The sequence below is a fragment of the Balaenoptera acutorostrata genome, unplaced genomic scaffold (assembly GCF_949987535.1).
Source record: "Balaenoptera acutorostrata unplaced genomic scaffold, mBalAcu1.1 scaffold_996, whole genome shotgun sequence".
NCBI classification, from domain to species: domain Eukaryota; kingdom Metazoa; phylum Chordata; class Mammalia; order Artiodactyla; family Balaenopteridae; genus Balaenoptera; species Balaenoptera acutorostrata.
In genome coordinates, this window is record NW_026645759.1 from 4,487 (window position 1) to 28,758 (window position 24,272).

At 38.9% G+C, this 24,272-nt stretch overlaps 1 protein-coding gene and 1 long non-coding RNA gene across 2 annotated transcripts in view; one reads left to right on the top strand and one right to left on the bottom strand.

Moving 5' to 3' along the window:
* Nucleotides 1-1,227: 1,227 nt before the first annotated feature.
* The window catches only part of LOC130706696 (uncharacterized), a 57,335-nt gene continuing 34,290 nt past the window's right edge, over nt 1,228-24,272 (bottom strand). The window contains exons 4-6 of the mRNA XM_057539399.1: nt 11,337-11,411; nt 5,951-6,112; nt 1,228-1,604 (exon numbers count right to left, since the gene is read on the bottom strand). Of these exons, the coding sequence (XP_057395382.1) occupies nt 1,431-1,604; nt 5,951-6,112; nt 11,337-11,411 (411 nt within the window). The 3' untranslated portion in view covers nt 1,228-1,430. The remainder of the gene's footprint in view (nt 1,605-5,950; nt 6,113-11,336; nt 11,412-24,272) is intronic.
* On the top strand, nt 14,532-19,351 carry LOC130706697 (uncharacterized). Its single transcript, XR_009006860.1, has 2 exons — nt 14,532-14,824; nt 17,182-19,351. It is a non-coding gene; the product is annotated as an uncharacterized LOC130706697 (long non-coding RNA).

Below are 24,272 nucleotides of genomic sequence, written 5' to 3' on the forward strand. Positions count from 1 at the left end.
AATAAACCTTAATTTAGCTTGATAAAAATGTTAAATAGCAGACCTTCTACATAAAATTTATGCCAATGAAAAGAAAAGCAACAATGTTCTCTTACCGTTTTAACAGTTTACATATATTAGCTGATAGTATTACAAGAATTAGAAGGATGCCAATAACTGACAGACAAAGACCTTACTATGTGCCAGGCACTAGGAGTGAATAAATTAGTTTAATGCTAACAACCTAATGAGGCAGGAACTCCTCTTCATCTTACAGGTGTAAAACGAGGCACAATGAACTTAAGTAATGTGCCCAGGACCCTGCACCTGGTAGCAAGTGGTAAAACTGAAGTTCACACTCAGTAACTGTGACTCCAGAGCCAGAGCCTTATCTACCCCAAAATATCCCTCTGAGGTATCATGATAAAATGAAACGTGATCAAAATAGAAAACGTATAAGTTGTAAGGAAAATTATAAATACATCATCCAAATCTCTCATTTTCAACAAAATCCCTAACTGTAAAAAAATAAAATACTACATGAAACATTTTGGTCATTTTCCCATTCCTCCTCGCTTGAAGATTCTGAACTTCTGGGTCTAAGATGTTTTTATGCCTTCTTTTTACTACCCATTCCTTTCTTCATTACACTATGCCTTTATTTATCTATTATCTTGTTCTTTAAAAGAAAAGAAAAAATTAATCCATACTATACACTTTATTTTTCTTCTATACAGCAGAACTGCTTACCTATTCCCACCTAAATTCTCTATTTCATTGAGATCTTTAGAAAATATTTTCCTTAAGACAGTAAATCCAAATAGCATCATCAATTCCTTCTCATTGCAAATATGATAGATTCTCATCTGCCTGGAATTATTTAGTGTGTTCCTACCTCTAATCAAGGCTGGCAGACTAGATAATCTTCTAATATTTCTAAAAATGCTAACTTTATTTTCAAACAGGACATGAAGGCACGTGTCTAATAATCTGCAGTTCAAAACAAGATTTATCTCAAACATTTCTAGATTCCACAGTTTGCCTACTTAAAGCTATTCATAATACCAAAAATTAAGGACACTTAATAACCCAACACAGGCTGACCAAGCTCACTCCCATTCATGACTGAAAGATTTACCACGGGTGAAAACAAATGCTTTTACAACTATCGTTTCATTTCGTAACATTCGTTTAAAGTCTACTTAGAAGCACAGACTTAGTCAAAGTCTGAAGTATCAGAAACATATATTAACTGCACCGGTTTAATTTGTTAGATACAAGAACAATAGAAACAAGATGGTTATAGTTTAGTACTATAACTGACCACATCGCTAAAGAATCCATCCTAACATTATTCATAGCTCCCGTATCTCAACACAACAAGAAGTGCACAGGTAACACACAAGAATAGGTGCCAAGGAATGGGCTCCGTGCAAATCCCACACCTCCTTTTACCTCGTTCTGCAGGATGGCAGCCCTCGAGGCTCCTTAGCAGTCAAGGACTCCTTCAGCACTTCAGTGTGTTGCTTGCTGTCTGAGAACTGGTTGGTGAGTGTTTCTAGCTTTGTCTGTAGGGCTAGTAGTTCTGTGTCCTTTCTGGACAGCTCCTGCTTCACCTGACCAATCTAGAGAAGAAGAAAAAGCAGTGTAAGGAAGAAAGAAATAAAACCACCACCTCTGATCTGGATCTTTGACAGATCCACGTCAAGATATACAGCATTAACTTTATGACAGGACACAATTCATCTTTTTGCACCATCTAATCTTAGCTGACCCCCCCCCCACACACACACAAAAAAACAAAGCTTATTCAACTAATAGCAAAATTTCCAGTTTTCATTTATTGTCTCCCCTAAACTTTTGAAATCCATTGGAAAAGGAATGGAAGAAGAAAAATCCCAATTCACTTAGATGACTATGAGACAGCAGTAAGCATCTGAACACGACTAAAGCAATTTTCATCTTATTAAGTCATAAGAAACTTCAAATCATACAGCAGGATTAGTGTAGATGGAATACAGAAAGAAAAAAGAAACTTCCTACTATTGCTATTTAAACTCAAAAGCTGCACATTTATTTTTTCATTGTTTTTTTTTTTTCATTCTCAAATGAAAGTGTACATAAAGTCCTTCTTAAAAAGCCACTTTAGTGTTATAAGGCATTATAAACAAGTGCTTTCTAAAAATTATACAATTTTGAGGAGTTAGGGGTACTGACCTAAAAGAAAGATTCCACCTACAAAGTTATATTACGTACAACATGTCATATCAACTAAATGGATAAAAGTATATAACCTAAATAAAGAACGCATAAAATCTCATTCTCTAAGAATCTACATGTGTAATCAAATTTGAATTACTCTGACAGAGTAATCCATACATCAACAGGTGCCACTCACTCCCCCAGAAATTTTTCTCATCTTAACTTAGAAAACATTTAACATCAAACATCTCCTTTACATTTCTACCGTGTTTCTAAGAATGTTTACTCTTTTATTCTAAATGTAAGCCAAATTAACAGAAATCATATCTGTTTTTACATTGTATCTACTGCCTAAGCAAGGTAGCTATGCACTCAAATATAGACTCTTGGAAGTATAAATTTCACAAGAAGTCAGTAATCTCAGTACCACTGATGAAACAAAAAATACTTTTTAAAAAGTTGAATGTATCTAAAGTATTTTGACTGAAATAATCTTAGGCATAAGGGACAAAGTTTTTGAGAACAATTTCCCATGAGAAAGTATGAAATAAATTTTACTGTAATTAAAATTACTTTTAAGGAGGACTAAAAATAAACTTATAATTTACTGTTCTGTTTCATCAGGAAGACAAGCATTTTTCTCATATGCATGAAATCTCTACTTACAAATAGAATATTCATTCATTCAACAAACATTTCTGTGTGCTCACTGTATGCAAAATACTCGCAGCTGCTAAGGACATCACTGGAAGATAGCTGTAAACAGCAGCTACTTCCATCCTGTAACACAGATACGTACCCAGGAGCTGCCACATACTGTAATGGTGTAGCATCTTTCATGACATCCCTTTACCAACATCCCACCCCTAACAAACAGAATGCACTAAAAACGCACTGGTGGTATGAATGAATAGTCAGGAGAAACGTTCAAAATGTTCTCACCTCATCAGCTAAAGAACTATGGCTTACAGATTACTCAAATTTCCAGCTACCTCTAGACCATGTGATCAAAAATAAATATAAAATCTCAGTTTCCTCATCATCTGCATTACTAAATAATCCTCAAATAATGCTATACTGACCATAAAGACTGAGAAAAAGAAGAAAATATCCTAAATAGAAGAGTTTAGAAGCACAAATTTTCCTTAAAAGTTAGGAGCGTAAGGCTTTTGCAGTCAATCCCATGTGAGAACGAACGAGTGTGTCTTCTTGGGTAACTACCTCTCTAAGCCTTGGTTTCCTAATCAGTAAGATGGAGAAAGCAAACCAGTGCCACTGTACTGCGTACAGATTAAACCAAAAAAATGTAGAGAATGTTTAGCCTGTTGTTCGACACAAAAAGAAATTAATAATACTAGCTGAGGAAAAAAAAGTTATAGATCAACTTCTCCTCTAGACAATACATGGTTACAACAAACCAAATTGGACCCTTTTAGGCAAAATATCTCACTTTTCTATCTATACTATAAAGTGGTCCATAAATAGCAAACACACTAAATTAGCACAAGTGGTTTTTTTTTTTTTTCTTTTAATGCTGCATTCCAGTCTTATCCTACCGTAATTTTCAGAAGCAGTTTTTTTCCTGACACTTGTGAGACAAATGTGTGCACAGCCTAGTATACGGCAGTGGAGTGCAGAGCTTACCAGCACAGGTTCTGGAACCAAATGGCTTGCGTAAAAATCAAACTCTGCCTCTTACTAACTGTGCTTCCTGAGCACCACTGTGTTACCTCAGCTTCCTTATCCATAAATTGGGTTGAGAATATACCTACTTTCGTAGGTTATAAAATGCTTATAATAAGTACTCAAGTGTCAGCTATTTTATTATAATCATTTTATCACAGTTTGAAATGGAATTTCAAGTTCTCTAGACAGATGATTGAGCTACTGAATAGATTTAGAGACTAAGTTTCATGCTACCTCTAACTGACCAGATAACTAAATAAGCTAATCACTTCTATACATCTGTTCCAAAGAAAGTAAAATTTGTTGCAAAATCACCTATCGGGGACTTAAAGATGATGTCTACATATGAAGGTAAAGCACTTCACTCAAGAAATCAGATTCAAATAAACCCTGGGTGATGGACCTAGAACATCTGCACATTCTTTGTACCTAAGAAGAGAAAGAGACCATTCACATAAATCAACAAGTTTCTGGCTAACAGGAAAGGAGTCGAGAAAAAACAGCTTTGAAGCACCATCCACACAGTGACAAAGCAACAATAAAAAACCAGGGACAGGGCTTCCAGAGCACATGAGGGCTCGCTGCACACAGGGTGGCACGTGGGTCAAACCGGTGAACAGGAGTCAGTTAAAGAGCAGAGCAGGCTGGTCAGTGCTAGTCCCGGGCCAAGCTGCCGACCACAGAGTGAAAGTGTGAGCACCCAGAGCCAGAGCAGCAGGGTCCCACTGTGGGATCACTGCACGCAAAGGGTAAATCTTTCGGCAAAGACCTCTGCCTGAAGACCAGCCGCTCTCTTTTTCAGCTCCTCCCCTTGAGCCTCTTTCGAATTTAGCTCCTCCTTCAGTTGCTCTACCTGCCACGACATTGTTATTCTTTTTCACTCATGTGTCAACTTAGGTCTTCTTATTATCTGCTTTTGAGCCAGAGCAGTAACTGGAAATAACAATAACTCATATAACACAATCAAATCTGTTCCCCTAATTTCCTCTTCAAAGGACCCTAGATGGGCTCACTATTTTCACAGGGTAATGGACTGAAATGTGCTAATCAGCAAATGGCAAGCAGAGATGATATTTTATTTTGTTCTCAAGTTAGAATGATAAATCAAAACTAACAGAAAGTTGGATATGTGAATTTTTAAGTTCTAAAAGTTACATGAAATTGGCCGTAGTCATTGATAACAGAGTCTTAAAATAACAGAGGAATATTCTACTGACTTATATGCAGGTATGGGTATCACAGAAAGAAGCCAGAAACTGTATCATTAAAGGAACAGTTTTCACTTCTGAGAAATTAGGGAACTAACACAATTGGGATATAGGGGGCAGGGGGAGGGGGAGGAACACTTATTTTCTAGCTAATATTTTATAATTGAAATTATGATCTTTAAAACACCACAGACCTGATAAACTGATAACTGTAATAAACTAAGTCCTCCAATTTGCCTAAAATAGTTTATAGGATCAAAATAAATGCCTTTGGCTCTAAAGAAGGAATACTGTGACTGAGGTTATAATACAGACTGATATGTCTCAGCGATGCCTATCCTACTATACATACACCCCAAGTGCACGTGGGAAACAATAAACCTGATACACATGGGTCCTCTCCAAGGGAGAGCGCAAAGGGCTTTCCTTTAGGGAACTGTGTTTGAAGGGAAAACACGATTTTATTTAAGCCATTTCAGGAAAAAAAAGGAGAGGTGGATTCAGTCTCTTAGGCTGAATTTGACTTCTAAATTTGTTCACAAGACATAGAGAACGCGATGTTTCATAGAGTGAGAAAAACTCATCTGGATGTAATCCTACTAATCGCCTCAGAAGTACTGGTAGACATGAAATGTTAAACTGTGATAATACACACTTAGCCTCATACAAGTAATTTTCTTTGAAGTGAAATTTGAAATAACTATACAACATCAGTAATTCTGACTTTAGTTCTGGGAAAGTTCTATCTGAAAGAATTACGGTACAAGTATTCTTCCCTGAAGCCTGATAAAACAGCGTGAGGTCCATCATCACTAAAGAAGTAGGAACATGCATCAATTTTTCAAACCCCATTTAAAAATTACGGTATCACACACCATGACCTTGTTTTTCATAAATTTAGAATGGCTCCGATAGACCTCCATTTGCCTCATTTCTTCCTCTCGTTCTTCAGTACTCAAAGCCCCGTTCGATTTCAGCATCTGAATCTCCTCTTCCAAGTCTCGGAGCCCACGCTCCATAGAGGAAATTTTTGAATCCTGAGGACAAAGGAAGATTTAGACATTAAAGTATTCGCAAAAAGTCAAGAGAGGTTGCACAAGTCTGTCTTTACAGAGGTGAAATTTAATAAGATAAACAAATATGTAGAAATATTGCAACTGGTGCCTTGCTTCTAAAATATATCCTTCATGGCCATATGGTGGAGAGGAGGAGGACTGAGATCTATAGTATGATTTTTCCTCTATCCTTTCCTCCGCACCCTTTTGATTAAAATTGAGAGTATTAACGAAAGAAGTAGAAGCAATGGAAAACTAGTTAAAGTTTCTAAGTACTTTATGGTCAACAAACTTCTAGTGAAAACATCTGTAATATTAACAGTAAAACCTTTTCTAGCTATAATATTTTATCGTTTTACTCGACCCCCCTAAAAGGCTTATTTCTGCCCCCAAAGGAGTGGGGAAAAGAGTAAGAAGGTTTCAAAGATTTACACAATAATGCGTATAACCCTTATCTACAATAATAAAGATCTGATAACGTCCCACTGCAGAAAAACAAAGGGATGAATAATTACGTTAACAGTTACACTTTATCACACAGTGGTCCCGCCTTTTCCACAGTTTTACTTTCCGTGGTTCTGCTTTCTGTGGTTTCAGTTACCTGAGGTCAACTGTGGTCAGAAAATATCAAATGGAAAATTCCAGAAGAAAACAATTCAGAAGTTTTAAACTGTGCACCGCTGTTCCAATCAACATGATGAACTCTCACACCATCCCATTCTGTCCCACCGGAACGTGAACCATCCCTTTGTCCAGTGTACCCGCGCCCGTTAGGCACTCACAGCAGCCATCTCGGTTATCAGATGGACAGTCCTGGCATCACAGTGCTTGTGTTCAAGTGACCATTTTTACGTGACAGTATTTTATTTAATACCGTCCCCAAAGCACAAGAGTAGTATGCTGGCAATTCAGATTTGACAAAGAGAAGCCGTAAGGTGTTTCTTTTAAGTGAAGAGGTGGAAGTTCTCACTAAGAGAAAAAATCATATGCTGAGGTTGCTAAGATCTACAGTCAGAACGAATCTTCCAGCAGTGAAATTGGGATGAAGGAAAAAGAAATTCGTGCCAGTTTTGCTGTTGCACCTCAAACTGCAAAAGTTACGGCTACAGTGCCTGACAAGTGCTTAGTTTAGATGAAGAAGGCATTAGATTTGTGCAGTAAGATACTGAGAGAGAGAGAGAGAGAATGAGACCTATTCACATAACTTCCATTACAGCATGCTGTTATAACTGTTCTATTTTACTATTAATTACTGTTGCTAATCCCTTACACATTGTGCCTAATTTATAAAATTAATCATAGGTATGTATAGGAAAAAACATAGTATATATAGGCTTTGGTACCATCTGTGGTTTCAGGCATGCACTGAGGGTCGGGGAACCTATCCCCTGCAGATAAGAGGAGGCTACTTACTGCATTAGTAATCTTACTTATTCGCTATACTTCACCATGCATTTCAAATATCTCATAATGAGTTCTGAAAAGAAACGGCACTGTCCTTGTAAATCAGCATCACCACGAATATCACCTCCTAGTACAACATCCGTCTATACTCATTTTCTTGGTTTTGTCTGTCACAGTATCTAGTTTATCCCCAGATTACCTTAGATGTCATCAATTACAGAAAAACTCCTACAAAGAATAGATACTTTTACATCTATAGTTGCATATGCTTATTCACCTAAGAAGTAAAGACCTTAAAGAGCATAAATTCAGTATAGCTTTATTTTATTTGGAATTTTAGAGAAAACATTCCTTTAGGAAGAAATTTTGAGACTGACTTCCTCTTTTCACTTTACCTCAAGCCTGTCTTGACTGACTTTCCTTGTTATCTGAGAGTATGCCCATAAGAGTTAAAGGATTTATCATGAGACACTTACAGCTAGCTATTTTTAGGTTCGGGGGAGAGGCGAGGGCTGTACTCCTCTGACTTGCATTGCATTACGTTTAAAAATAACACAACGAAAATTTTCTTTTACAAATCTATTCAAATGAAACTTACATTTGGTTCAAAATTAAACATATTAAATTAACACAGAGACACTCTAAACCTAAACCAGGATTTTGATTTACTCGTTTAAAGCTATCCCGGCCCATGAAGAATAAACAAATAAACGGCTTCAAATGCACTATCTGAAAAGCCCAACACAGACAGAGAGGCAGCTCTTGACCAAATCAGACACTCACTATCAAATCATGCACCATAAAATCTGCACCCAAAAGGGGACCATAACTGCAGCTCTGAAAGCCATGAGGCAGAAAAAGAACCTGCCAGGCTACTTTCTGGGATGAGGCCAGAAAATTAACGCCTGATATGTTGGACTAGTTGTAGCACCGACCAGTACTCAGGCTGGGTTTATTTGAGGACAGCCCTTTCCAAGGAGGTTTCTTACTCCTAGAACGTATAATAACTAAATAAATAAATTCTTTATCATCTTACTACTCTATACTTCCCCAGCCCTGGGTCTCCCATCATTAATCAACCAACCCCACTGAGTCCACTGAAATCCTCTTTTCCTTGTTAAATTTCCCAAATGCTCAACTTTTTTTCAAAAGTTGTCTCCCTGCTCTAAGTAAACCCAGGCTTTCCCGAAGGATATAATTTCCCCCAACGCTCTCCATTGAAGTTCACTAATCCACCAGCATCACAGAGTGGCAGGGAGAAGTGTGGGCATCCTCCAGGTTCCTCCATGCTGCTCCCATTTAAAGCTCACACTCCTCTTCACTCTCCCTCCGCACGGCTGCCATCTAGGGGCTTCCCCGTCACTCCCGCCCGCTGAAGAAGTCTTCAGCACCCGGCTGACAATAGATCTCTCCTTCAAATGCCACTCTTGCCATAATCCCAGGATTTCAATGTCCGAATTCCTTGACATCCGTAAAGCCAACGCCCTCATCCTCCGGTCCATTTTAGCTATCCAGTTTACAAGACCACATCACCCAGGCCTCTCCTCCCAGGCCTGACACACCGTCACTCACATTAACTGCTGCTCTTGTATCTCACAGAGTCCTCCACCTCCCTAACTTCTACATTTTCTCCCAACCTGTCCATCCATTCTGAGTTCTCTTCCTTCCTATCCAGGCTACATTCCTGGACTCATCATCCCAACTACTCCTTCACCTCCACCCTCAACTCACTTGCATCCCGGTAATTCTGCCATATCTACCCAGCAAAACTCTAACCCTACAGCAGTCCAGTAATTCCTCCCTGCTCCTCCACTGCTAAAGGGAAAAGAAGAAGTTAGAGAAGGGAGAAGGAAGCAGAGGGAAGAAAGTGGGAGAAAGGAGGAGGGAGAGGAGGAGGAGAGAGAAAAGAATATTACGTCACCTTGAAGACAGCTGGGCTCTTTTATTGTCCACCATCACCTCCTTTCCCATTTCCCCCAAAGACCAGTCTAGGTCTTCATGATCCTCTCAAGCTCATGCCACACTCTCAGCATCTCAGCTCTTGCATCTGCAATTTCAACATAACATCCACCTGACCCCACTGGGCCACCAGAATCTCAGTCTCTTGCTTCTTAGCAGAATGGCTGGAGGTTAACACAACTTAAAATAGATCTATTGCCAGTTAAAACCAGTACACTTCCCTGTGCCATCAAAAGGCAAGCAAAATAATTGTGAACACAGGTACACTCGTGTGTTTTTAGGTTCCAACAGGGATCAGGAAATAACATGCACAAAGAAACTTGTGGGAAATGTGAATATGTAATTACACCTTTCTAGAGGCTGTTTACAAGATTATGTTCAAGACTATGAATTGTCTTAACTATAAAGAACCCAGAATCCACTAATTTGGTATTTGTTTGGTAAACCCTTTCCCCAGTGAGAATAAAGATGTATACAACAATAAAAACAAAGTTTTAAGAGGAAATCTTCTAAATTAAGAGAACCATTCTGATAACTGTACTTGAGAAGCATCTATTTACATAAAACTATTTATATACCAAAAACTAAAGACTCTTGCCACATCAACAAATATTAAATGAAGGCACATGATGCAAAACACCGTGTCAAATTTTTTAGGGGATACAAAGAAGTTAAAAAAAGAGACAGAGAGGGCAGGAGGGGGAGAGGGAGGGGTCCCTACCTGTAAGAGTCTTCTAGCTCTTGCAAGAAGGAATATGTTGTTAATGAAAACAATAATAGCATAGCAGCTAACACTGACTGAATGTTTACTATGTGCCAGGTCCTGTTTAAAGTGTTTTACTTGTTTTAACTAATTTAAACCACAAAAGAACCCATGGGATAGGTACTATTGTTATCACCATTTATCAATAAAGAAATTAAGGTATGGAGAGGTTAGGTTACTTGTTCTATGTCATACAACTGGTTAAATAAAGCCAGGTTTTGAATCCAGGCAATTTAACACAGAAGGCAAGCGCTTAGTCACCAATCACCATAACGTTCAGCCTAAAGATTTCTAACTACTCAGTAACTTCAAGCAGAAGTTTTCAAAGTATAGTCCGTGAAAGCCTGGGGGTGCCTCCTAGCCCTTTTGAGAAGTCAAAACTATTTTCATAATAATACTATGACTTTATGTGCCTTTTCCACTGTGTTAACACGTGCACTAAAGGTATAAAGGACAGGCAAAAGCGCTCGTGCCTCTGGACAACAGCGCCAAACCGTGCTAGCCGTCAGTGTATTCTTCAGTGTCAGCACTCTCAGACAAAAAAGAAAAATAAGAAAGAACATTTTTAAAACACTGGCTCACTTAGGAATGTCCCTGGTGACTTTTCATATGCTCAGCCCTTGAGTATGTATCTCTGTACCATGCTGTGTGACGACACAGGAAGGGGCCAGGCCCGGCTGCTGCACCTGGGTGTGACGCTGCTCCCAGGACAGCTCTGGGTGCTCTGTGAGCTGCAAGCCCAATCAGGTACTTTTTTCACGGAACCCTATTCTTAACTCGAGAGAAGAACTGACACACAAACTTGGTATTTGGCGGACATTTTCTTAAAAACAAATGAAATGAGTCATTTTAAGAGAATAAGGGGCCCTGATATCAAAAGGTTTGAGAACAGCTGACTCCAAGAAATGCTGGACAAGAGGAAACGAAACTGAAGTTCTTTTAATGTGTCATTTTCATTAAGTCTTACTATTTCTTCTCAGTCTACAAAATGAGCGAACTATTAATTACATACCACTTTCTTAAACTCACACATTAAAATGTGAAATGACACATAAGATTCCTTAGGAAGTTCTCACTTACCTTCATTTCGATAACAGTTTGCAGAGCTTTAGTTTTGGCAGAATCAGGGGCATTCTCAAATCTCCGATGCATCTCCTATACAAGAGAAGCAAAAAAGAGAGTAAGTGCCCTCCTTTTCACTCTCATTTTTTCAAGAGGGGAGTGGAGAGGCGAGGGAGTAGTAGTTACATGCAAAGATGACTACCCCGGCCTTGTAAGACACTCTGATCCACTTTCTGTCTTCCTGACCTTTCCCTGCGGACCAGGGAGCACACAGACTGCATTCAGGCTAAGGGGTACAGGGGGGTCCCCGTCTCTGCACACCTGGTTATACACGGTAAGTCACAGAGACCCCAGCCACCACAAGAGGTGAAGCTCCAGCACATCCCCAGGTTGTGTGTCACTCTTCCACAGGACTCCAAGACATATTATCAGAACTCCAAACAATCCAAAAAGGGGATTAGAAATAGTCCCTTTTTAAAAGGAGAAATCAGGACTTCCCTGGTGGCGCAGTGGTTAGGAATCCGCCTGCCGATGCAGGGGACATGGGTTCGAGCCCTGGTCCGGGAAGATCCCACAGGCCGCAGAGCAACTAAGCCCGTGCGCCACAACTAGTGAGCCTGCGCTCTAGAGCCCATGAGCCACAACTACTGAAGCCCGCGCGCCTAGAGCCCGTGCTCCGCAACAAGAAAGGCCACCGCAATGAGAAGCCCGCGCACTGCAACGAAGACCCAACACAGCCAAAAAGAAATAAATTTATTTAAAAAAAAAGAAAAAGGAGGAATCAAAGTAGCCACAGTCCGCACTGCACAAAACAACTGAAAGCATTTGTGTTGGCAACCTCCTTTGCATAGCATCCTCCCCCAGAGCAACAACCACCGGGCTACCTACGATGGAAATCTCTCTCCAGAGGGGCTACAATCAGATAAAAAAAGAAGGTAAGACTGCTGAACAAGTTTTCTAAACAGTCTACAGGTAGCAAACGGCAGAAAAACATGGCTATGTTTTTCAATCCAAATGTCAGTGCGTTCAGGATCAGAAAGGAAGAAAGGAGATGGCAGAATATCACAGTTAGGGTCTTCAAGGATCACCCTGAAGTTACCAGACCTCCTCAGGCTATTTTCTTGTCAGATTCTGGGAATGTCTCTGAGTCAGCCAGTACTTCCAGAGTACCCTGGTACAGCCCCTAGTGATGGCAGAGAATACAGATGGATATTTTCCATCTGAACAGTGCTGGTGAAATTCTAGCCCTGCCCTCTGCTCTGCCCATTTGACATGTATATAGATGTTTACTAGGTCACTCAAACTTATTTCATCCAAAACAAAACTCGTGATTTTCTCCTCTTTAACCTAGCCCCTCCTCTGAAGACTGATGAGTCTCGCCCATCTCCTTAAATGGCATTACCCTCCCGGTGGTTCAAGCCAAACAGCACAGTGTCTCCTTTCATCCCTCCCACATCTTCACTTCCTACCACCTTCTAGAGCAGGTCCTAATTGTTCCAGCTTCAAAAGATTTCTTGCATTTATCATTTCACTCCAGTTCCAGTCTAGTTTGAGCCTAGATTACTACAACAGCCTCGAGTTAAGTTTCCTTTCATTTCCTATGTCCATTTTAAAGAAAGCAATGGTGTACTCTAGATAAAGCATCAACAAATCACGGCAATAGTCTGTTTTCAATCCTTCAACGAGTTTCCTATTTACTTCTCACCCTCTACAAGGTCAACACAATCTGATCATAACAGATAGAAGACTAGCCCTCCTGTCATAAACTATGTTAAAATTAGACAAAAATGCATAAAGCAACTGGAAAACAAGCAGCACAGGAGTATGATCCTTGAGAGAAGAGAAACTAACAAGGTTATGGTCCGGACTTGCTATCCAATATGTGATGCAGGGAGAGGAAGACCAAACAGAAAACAGCAGTCCCGCAGAGCTCAGAAGACAGAGCAGTGGGTAAGAGTCCCAAAGACAGGAGAAATGTGCAGAGCAGAATGACACAGAGGAAGAAGCCAGCCAGAAAAGCAGCAGTGTCTGATCTGACAGGGGTCCCCTGGAGTCTTTGACCAAATACTAAGCCTGCAGGTACAGGGAAAGACTCCACAGTGTCAAAGAACAACTACCAGAGAGCTATGAGTTGAGCAACTACCTGAACTCACATGGGGCTGGGAAGAATTCAAGCTCCAAAGAGCCAGAGTGGAGAGAACATCAGAGGCACTGAGCAGAGACACCAGAAAGGCCACGTCTTAGGAGTAGAGACAGTCTAGCCCTGGAGGGAAGGCTACCTAGACTAGAGCCAACAGAGTGTAAAAGCAAGTCTCGTTAAGGATCGAGTTAATCCACAATTAACCCCTGCAAGATAAAACACTTCATTAAGACAGTAAAATGCAGAACACATTAATCCAGGACAAAATCTGAACACATTAGTTCAGGCCATAATCACCTCTCACCTGCGTTAAAACAACAAACTCATCAGTTACCCCCCAGCCTCCAGTCTGTCCACACTGAATCTATTCCCTACACTGTAAACAGGTGATTAATTGGGCACACAGATATTAGGGAAATTTCCAAATGCTTTACAGTGAAACTATTACAATTTTATTTTAAACTCTAGCAAGCTTATCAGCGATATATAAGGAAAGAAATCCATTTGAATAAAAAAAAATCCTCCTCTGCTAAGGAACTAGGGTGCACTTTAAACCATTCGCAGGCATAAAGCTTTCCTGTTAAGAGCTTGTAAAACCTATCAGTCCTAACAGATCTCCATTCAAAGGCCTGCGCATTAAAGCTCATCATGAACACCTCCTGCAGTCAGTGGGCTGACCAACTCCCCTTTCCCAGAGAGCACATCGAGCCTCTGACTCCTGCACCGTTAATAAAGGGAGAGGACTCTGGGAATAAAAAAGAATGTACCATTCAGACAAGTGTAAGAAGCCGAATGTGCTAGTGCTTGCTTTATTTCGCTCTTTTTAGCCTGAAAATTTTCACTCTACACAAATTAAAGAAAGCCCAGAGATTTATACAGGTAGAATTATCTGGATCTTGTTATACTGTCAACTGTGGTACACGGTAGAAAATGTGTTCAGTTCCCCTCACTGATTTAATAAAGAATAATGACTAGAGAAAGAAAACAAACAAGTTAGGAACAAAATTTCTCCGTTGTTAGTAGTTTCTTTTTAAAAGTAAGTCAACATTTACTTACACAACTGAGAGAAAGGAGCATTTGTGACTGAAAAGTAGTACTTATGTCTGAAATTTCTTTCTTTCAAGTTTCAGGTTTTAGCCTCCAGCACCCTTGGTTCAAGGGTAGACGTCCCTTCAGCAGATTTCAATCCTCCACACAAGTTCTGGGCTTACTGGACTCCACACGGAGAAGTGAAGAAGGAACCCTCACTACTCCTCCTGTACCTCAACTCCGCCGTTGTCAGACAGCACTGCACTTTGACCCTTCACCATCTCAAGTAACAGCATGCTTCTGAGAAAACATATCTTCCTGTCAAAATGGAAATGAGGTACAAATGACACAACAACAAAAAAAAAGATGAGGAAGGATAACCTGAATCAGTAAGTTATGCGATGCAACTGTTCACACTTTCCAAAATCACTAGGAAAGGGAAAACTAACTAGGGACCTTTTTTCTTTTTTAATTCTTCCTACTCTTTGTCCAAGGTTTCTATTTTTTTTCTATATATGTTTATTTCTCTTTTCTTCCCTCTAACCTCCTCTGCTCTTACCTGACAACTGCCAAAGATACAGATGGGCATTCCTCAGACATGTTAGAGCCAAAATTCCTAGCCTAGAACCTAGTTAAAGAATAGGGCTTTTTTTTTTTTTTAAAACATCTTTATTGGAGTATAATTGCTTTACAATGGTGTGTTAGTTTCTGCTTTATAACAAAGTGAATCAGCTATACATATACATATATCCCCATATCTGACACCTTTTTTTTTTGTTAACATCTTTATTGGAGTATAATTGCTTTACAATGGTGTTAGTTTCTGCTTTATAACAAAGTGAATCAGTTATACATATACATATGTTCCCATATCTCTTCCCTCTTGCATCTCCCTCCCTCCCACCCTCCCTATCCCACCTCTCTAGGTGGTCACAAAGCACCGAGCTGATCTCCCTGTGCTATGCGGCTGCTTCCCACTAGCTATCTATTTTACGTTTGGTAGTGTATATATGTCCATGCCACTCTCTCACTTTGTCACAGCTTACCCTTCCCCCTCCCCATATCCTCAAGTCCATTCTCTAGTAGGTCTGTGTCTTTATTCCCGTCTTGCCCCTAGGTTCTTCATGACTTTTTTTTTTTTTCTTAGATTCCATATATATGTGTTAGCATACTGTATTTGTTTTTCTCTTTCTGACTTACTTCACTCTGTATGACAGACTCTAGGTCCATCCACCTCACTACAGATAACTCAATTTCATTTCTTTTTATGGCTGAGTAATATTCCACTGTATATATGTGCCACATCTTCTTTAGCCATTCATCTGTTGATGGACACTTAGGTTACTTCCATGTCCTGGCTATTGTAAACAGAGCTGCAATGAACATTTTGGTACATGACTCTTTTTGAATTATGGTTTCCTCAGGGTATATGCCCAGTAGTGGGATTGCTCGGTTGTATGGTAGTTCTATTTTTAGTTTTTTAAGGAACCTCCATACTGTGCTCCATAGTGGCTGTATCAATTTACATTCCCACCAACAGTGCAAGAGGGTTCCCTTTTCTCCACACCCTCTCCAGCATTTATTGTTGTAGATTTTTTGATGATGGCCATTCTGACTGGTGTGAGATGATATCTCATTGTAGTTTTGATTTGCATTTCTCTAATGATTAATGATGTTGAGCATTCTTTCATGTGTTTGTTGGCAATCTGTATATCTTCTTTGGAGAAATGTCTATTTAGGTCTTCTGCCCATTTTTGGATTGGGTGGTTTGTTTTTTTGATATTGAGCTGCATGAGCTGCTTGTAAATTCTGGAGTTTAATCCTTTGTCAGCTGCTTCATTTGCAAATATTTTCTCCCATTCTGAGGGTTGTCTTTTCATCTTGTTTATGGTTTCCTTTGCTGTGCAAAAGCTTTGAAGTTTCATTAGGTCCCATTTGTTTGTGTTTTTATTTCCATTTCTCTAGGAGGTGGGTCAAAAAGGATCTTGTTGTGATTTATGTCATAGAGTGTTCTGCCTCTGTTTTCCTCTAAGAGTTTGATAGTGTCTGGCCTTAGACTTAAGTCTTTAATCCATTTTGAGTTTATTTTTGTGTATGGTGTTAGGCAGTGTTCTAATTTCATTCTTTTACATGTACCTGTCCAGTTTTCCCAGCACCACTTATTGAAGAGGCTGTCTTTTCTCCACTGTATATTCTTGCCTCCTTTATCAAAATAAGGTGACCATATGTGCGTGGGTTTATCTCTGGGCTTTCTATCCTGTTCCATTGATCTATATCTCTGTTTCTGTGCCAGTACCATACTGTCTTGATTACTGTAGCTTTGTAGTATTGTCTGAAGTCAGGGAGCCTGATTCCTCCAGCTCCATTTTTCGTTCTCAAGATTGCTTTGGCTATGCGGGGTCTTTTGTGTTTCCATACAAATTGTGAAATTTTTTGTTCTAGTTCTGTGAAAAATGCCAGTGGTAGTTTGACAGGGATTGCATTGAATCCGTAGATTAAGAGTAGGGCTTTTAAACCTCAAACACTGCTGCAAATCTTAACATGAGAGCAGTTGCACTAAACAAGGTTTGTTGACTAAAATATTATAGAGACCAAAATTAACATACGTGTAAATGTTTTAAAACAAATTAGTATTTTAATTTCTGTTTTTTTTTTTTTTTTTTTTGGCCATGTCGTGCATCATGCGGATCTTAGTTCCCCGACCAGGAATCGAACCCGTGGCCCCTGCAGTGGAAGCACGGAATCCTAACGACTGGACCGCCAGGGAATTCCCAACAAATTATTTTATTCATCACAATAGGATCTACATTTCAAAAAAACAGGAGCACGTATAGAACTGAAATATTTATTCAGCCTATAGACAATGCTTGGTATGCATATGGATAGCCGATCCAAAAATTCCATAGCCAATTCAGGTATGTTCTGCCAACAGACTGAGAACCAAACTTTGGTGTATCACAGAATCACCTGTAAAGCCTGTTAAAACTCCATACGCCTGGCCCCAGGCACTAACCACGTCTTGACTGTAGTTCAGTATGTGTCCAACAGATGTCTTCACGCTTCTATCCATCAAAGGAAAGGCACTCCAGTAAACAATACAAAATCTAACAATAAGTCACGTAACAATGTAATTTCAGTACAAACAGAAAATACAATGCTTAATTTAATTTTTGTTTTTCTTCTTTGGCTTTTATTTGGGGGAATTATTTACCTGCTATCTACAGAATCATGTTCATAAACAAAATGGAAAACTAATCACAAATGTTCCTGGATATGAATGCCATTTTAATGTTACTGTATTTCATCAAATCTAAGATGCCACTGATTGTAAGGTAAACCACTGTTTAATGTGCTGGAAAGAAAAGAAGGAAATGCCTCCAAATAAACCATGACCCAAGCTTCTATCATTCAGAATTTTTATTTTATACTGATTGCAAGACCCTTTTTTACTTATTTAACCGTAAAGTTTAATCATATATCATTTTGAACTGTTTTATAACTTTCTCCATACCGATAACTGTTTCAATGCTGGTTCACAGCATAATATTACTGAAGACATACTGAACAACAGCTAAAGTTAACATGAGAAATAGCAACAATACTCACAACATTGACTAAAATGAGCAGCTGTTAACTGTTTGTGAGTACACAGGCAAACAAATCAAGCAGGACTCTGGCCTTGGTGACAGAGATTTTAAGATGCCATCAAGGATAAGACTTATTAACTCAATTTCATACTGTTGAGATGGGGAAAACTATGAGTCTTGGAATTGATGAAAGCCCGCTTTTTTAAAAGATGGACAATAATCCAATAATAATAAAATCTATGGATATCCCAGTGTTGCCAGCTCTCAATTCTTTCTGCCTTTCTTGACACACTAGTGATATAATGCACAATAGCCATTTCAAGTCACCACTCACCCAACCTAGAGTTGTTAAGTTCTTTATTAGACTTCCTTGTTCACTCGTAATTCTCCCTCCCCCATTTATTCTCAACACAGCCAGAGTAGATTTTAAAAGCTAAACTAGATCACTCCCTTGATTAAACACTGGTGCAGTTTTCTCTTGCACTTTGAATAAAATTGTTGCATTACCTGCAGGGATCCTGAAGGCAAGTGCTTTGTCTCCTAGAGGGCATGGATTTTTGTTTTGTTCACTGCTACTATATTTCCTTGTGCTCTGCACATGGGTTAGTGCCCAATAAATATCTGATGAATGCAATGAATGACTCTGGCCCTGGCTACCTCTTCAACCTCTCATCTCATGCCTGTTTTCCCCTTAGACAATATGCTTTTGTCCTCTAGTCTCCTTGCTGTCTCCTGAAAACTTCTCATCCGGCCTTTGAAACTGTTAACCTTCTTCATGAAATGATTTTACCCAAATGCTCAGCAAGACTGTTTCAACTTTCTTCAGATCTCCCTTAAAGGGCACCTCCTCAAAGATGCTTACCCTGTTTATCCCCTCTCCCAACATAATTAGACTCAACTAATTTATTTCCTCTCATAATTATGTTTATTGTCTCTCACCAGATTTTTAAGTTCTAGGAGGGCACAGACCATGTGTTCTGACATGGAAAATGTATACCCAGCGTGTATCCCAGGGTCACATACATTCTAGAAGCTCAATGGATGTTTGTTGAGTAATGAGCAAAGAAAGGCTGTGCCGAGTGCCTCTAGCACCTTGTCACTCTGGAAACGAAACAGTCAAGCCACATGTTACAAAGCTTTACTCCAAATTACCATTTTAGCTTCTGTTACCTGTATTTTCTAACATACACAAATTTAATTGTTTAAGCCTCTTGCTATAGCAATAAAAGATTCTTTCCTGTCTCAAGATTGTATTAAAACCTTTTTCTTACATTCTCTTCTAGTGTTGTTATTTTTTAACAAGTAGCTCTTTATTTCATCTAGAACTTAATTTGATGTAACTATGTACTGTTTTCCAAATAGATGGCGATTATTCCCAAACATGTATCATATGCTTAAAACTATATTATTTCTGGGTTCTATTCTGTCTCATCAATCTAGCTATCTATTACTGTGCCAGTACCACAGATTTTAATGTCACTGGGTTTAAAACACATATATCGGGGCTTCCCTGGTGGCGCAGTGGTTGAGAATCTGCCTGCCAATGCAGGGGACACGGGTTCGAGCCCTGGTCTGGGAAGATCCCACATGCTGCGGAGCAACTGAGCCCGTGAGCCACAATTACTGAGCCTGCGCGTCTGGAGCCTGTGCTCCGCAACAAGAGAGGCCGCGATGATGAGAGGCCCGCGCACCGCGATGAAGAGTGGCCCCTACTTGCCGCAAATGGAGAAAGCCCTCGCACAGAAACGAGGACACAACACAGCCAAAAATAAATAAATAAATAAATGAAAACTAGTAAATTGGCCACATAAGATCTTAAAAAAAAAAAACAAAACACATATATCATGAGCTGCTTAAACAAGTGTCCCCGCACTGTTCTTCTTGCAAAGAAACTGCAACATCATTTGGGCACGTGTCAAGAATATTCCTATTGGGATTACACTAAATTCACAGAGTTGGGGGAAAGCAGCATCTTTATATTAATGTTCCCATCTACATTGTAATGAAAATTTAGCCCTATCCTTTCCATTGTCGTTACTGATATTATTTATTCCATTTTCCTTATCTAACAGCACTGCCTAACACTTCCAGAATAATGTAAATACTGATGAACAGTATCTTTGCCGCTCCCTAACTTTAATGGATGCGTCTTAGTATACGTCAGAGTAAGCGCAATTCTGGCTACTAGTTTAAAATATGTTTATAATACATATTTACTGAGTTTTATTTAAATCATGCTATAAAGGTATCATTCCATCCTTATTTTTAGTTCATTTGGTTTAGTTTTCAAAGTGTCTAACATTTTATCTAACGTCTTTGAGATAGCTATCAAACACTACGAGGTTATCTTTTCCTTTCACCTATTACAAATTATAACTGTGAATGACATATTGAGCCATTCTGGATTCCTAGAATAAACTCCTTTTGGTCAGAATATTATCCTTTTATCATAATGCTGATTTTATCTGCCAATATCTTATTTATAACTTCTATACCTAAACTCATAAGAAAAACTGGTTTGGGGTTTTAGTTTGTTTTCTAACCTTCGTTAGGTTTTAGTATCCAGTGGTCACACTGGAGAAAAAAGAATTGGAAAAGCTATCCTTCTTTCTGTAAGCTCCAGGCTTAAACTTCTTTCCCTACATTTCAACTTATTCAACCAACATTTCTTGAGTACCCACTGTGCATTTGTTAAGACACTGACAAGATAAAATTTCATATATATATATATATATATATATATATATATATATATATATATATACACACACACACACATCCTTGGTGCAAAAAATTAAGTGAACAATGAAGAAACACACATGGAAGTATACTATAATATTACTGGCTCATCTACATATATGTATAGAGCTGCACAAGGAAGACTTCACAGAAGAACTGCAATTTGCGCTAAGTCTTGAAGGCAAGTAGGAGACAAAGAAAGGAGAACCAGCATTCTAAACATGTGTTCATGAAGCAATCACTTCTACTTGCTCTTAAATAATTTTAATCCATAGGACTGTGTTTCCTGTAAGATGACGCTACATTACTAATGGCAACTGGAATTGTGTATTGATACAACCAACAAGGCCTATATTTCTTTCCACATTATGTTCAGAAGTGGGACTTAATATTTGTAGAGCTTGTTACTTCAAAATTAGTCTTAAATTCATGTTTTTTCCTACTACTTGTTCAAATTCACCATATTGCTGGTTGTCCTCTGCCAGAATAACACTGTGGCTTTCCATAATCCTTAACTATTCACTATTTAGTAACTCCAAAACTCAAAAATAAATGGGCACAGGTTGAAATATTCAGAACAGAAGGAGTAGAAACGTAACATTCAAAGTTCATCACGATGCTGGTAGGGTTTTCATGCTGCATGCTATCTGAGATGATTACACCTTCTCTTACAATGTTCTATGGCCAGGCTCCAGGTTACCTCATTAAAATATAAACTCTTGAAAGTAAAATGAAAGAAACTCAGGATGGTGCCTACAACACAGCAGTTGATAGAAAATTTTCTAAAACAATACAGTCCAGTAATTTGAAGATTGTAACGCACATAGCTGCAGATTAACCGTAAAAATACAGTATATGCTTCTGGGAGGATAAACTGGTCCAATCACTCTGGGAGACAAGACTGATATTCAGAGTTTTGAAAACGTACACACCCTGAGCAAATTCATTTCTGGAAATTTACACTAAAGAAAAAAATTAATGTACAGGGATATATGGTTAGGGATATTCAGTGCAGCACAGTTTTATAATAATGAAAAATTAACAGTAGTCTAAATGTTCAACAGTAAGAAATATAAATAAATGCAACAGAACATTATAAATTCAACTGAAATTACAAAACTCTACATGTACTGACAAAGAAAGATGTTCAAGACAAATTATTAAGAAAAGCGAGTAACATTACCTGCATTATGCATCGCTGCACTACGTAATACAGTAGCCACTACCTACACAGAGATACTTAAATTTAAATCTGATTAATTAAATTTAATTTTAAATTAGTTATATTTAAATGAAATTTAAATTTCAGTTCGTCAGTCACACGAACCACATTTCAACTGCTCAACAGTCACATGCAGCCAGTGGCTACCATATTGCAGAGAGCAGATACAGACCGTCGCCATCATCAGGGGAGTCGCTGTTTTGCTGCTTTTAACCTCCTTCCTCACCCTTCATTTAAAAAAGGGATTATTCAGACTGGCACTAAAATAGTTCTGAGATTTTTTTTCCCCCTATCCAAATGTGAAAATTATCTGAAGACTCTGACCTCATATAGAGAAGTAGAGCTGTCATTTTTTTTTAATTCAATGTAAGATGAATTCTTCACTTAAGCTTTCTTAAAATGAAGCATTACATAGAAAAGTGAAAAATTATCAGTAGACACAGTGGTCAGCTAAAGTCTGAGTTTCCTCTCTAAAAATAAGTGACAGCATACCTCTGTATCATTCCCTCTAGCTGTGCCTCCAGGGCAGCAAATAATTTTTATCACGGATCTTTTACAGCAAGGCAACAGTTTCCATGGAAACCACAGGGCAAACATCCATTACTGCTGCCTAGGACTTTATAAGCACACCGAAACCGAGGGAATCGCTTACTTTCAATTATTAATATTTTAAAATTGAGCAGTAGTCAGCTACTTTAATTCTGGTTTTGTTGTGTGTGTCTCTATGAACAAATCAATAGATGAGGAACAAATCAAGAAAATTCTGTGCCCCTCTAGCAACAAAATGAGTCTACAGAAATCAGGAGGGGGAAAAAAAACCCCAGAAAGGTATTAAACCAGTATACATGCCAGCCAATGTCATCTCATACAAGACAGCAAATCAGAACAGAAATCAGTGCAGAACTTAGGTAAGAAAGAAGAAATTCCCTTGCACTAGCTCAGGAGAGCATATAAATTTATCTAGGTCAAAATGCTGACTACTCAGGAAAAAAAGACAGTCATAACAACTGAGAAAGTGGCCACTCACCTCTCTCAACAGAGTGTTCTCTTTTTCCTTCTGCTCCAAAGGGCTTTTGAGGTGGTGGACATGCATCTCTGCCTCTGCCAGTCTCCTTGTTCTCTCATGGTCCTCCTCAGTAGCCTTAGCAGAAAGCCCCTTGCTCTGCAACATCTCCAGAAGCTTCTTGTGGATTCGTCCCGAGCGTTCAGGGTTTGCTTCTGAGTCTCAATCCGCAGCTCCATCTCCTCCAGAGTCTTTCGAAGGAGGAACAGCTCCTTGGCCTGCCGCTCATGCTCAGTGTGCAGCCTCTGAAAGTTCTCCTCCGTCAGCTCTGCCACGCAAGGCTCACCAGTCCTACTGTTACTATCCTGTTCAAACAGCTGGTTCAGGTCCCTCTGGATCCGCAATTCATCGTGGAGAGCCTGGACTGTCATTTGCATGTGCTGGTATAAAGACAAAAAAGAAAACCCAAATGAGCTTTCCTCCTCAAGTAGCAGAAACAAAGCAGACTACGGGGAATGAGAAAGCAGCTACCACAGCTCTCAGAACCCTGCATTTAGCAAATGAGGATTCACATTATTCTGTTTTACACTGTCTTTAAAACTGATTGAGATAATCTGTAAAATGTCAGTAATTTAATTTGTGTTTATTACCAACAGGAAACAAGGTCAGTCTGGCAGCTCCTCACTTTGCTTGACTAAATAAAGACACTGTTCAAGATTAGCAGAAGGTATTACACGGAACTGAAGGTGAGGAGTGGGGAAAGGCAGGGGAAACCTATAGGAATATGGACACATCATACAAAAAATTTCACCAAAAAACACAAAGGATGGCAAAATACAAAATGACTTTTAAGTGCTTTACAATTAAGTTAGCACATTAAATAATAAACATATGAGTGCATGCCAGAATGTGCTTAGCACTCCTTATGTGTTAATTCATTTAATCCTCACTATAACACATGTACTATTATTTGAATTTTATTGATGATGACACCAGGCACACAGAGACTTAAATAACTCACCCCAAGATCACACAGTAAGTGACAGAGCTGGCATTCGAATTAAAGCAATTCTCGCAGCCCACTGAAGCTAGTACCCAAAGGTAATTAGATAACTTGAAGCTTTAAAAACAAAAAACAAAACACAAAAAACTGAGGCTGTGTGTGCTATTTATACAGAAGAAGATAACAATATAAGTGAGTAATTTGAGTAATTAAATGAAAATGTTAGTGCAG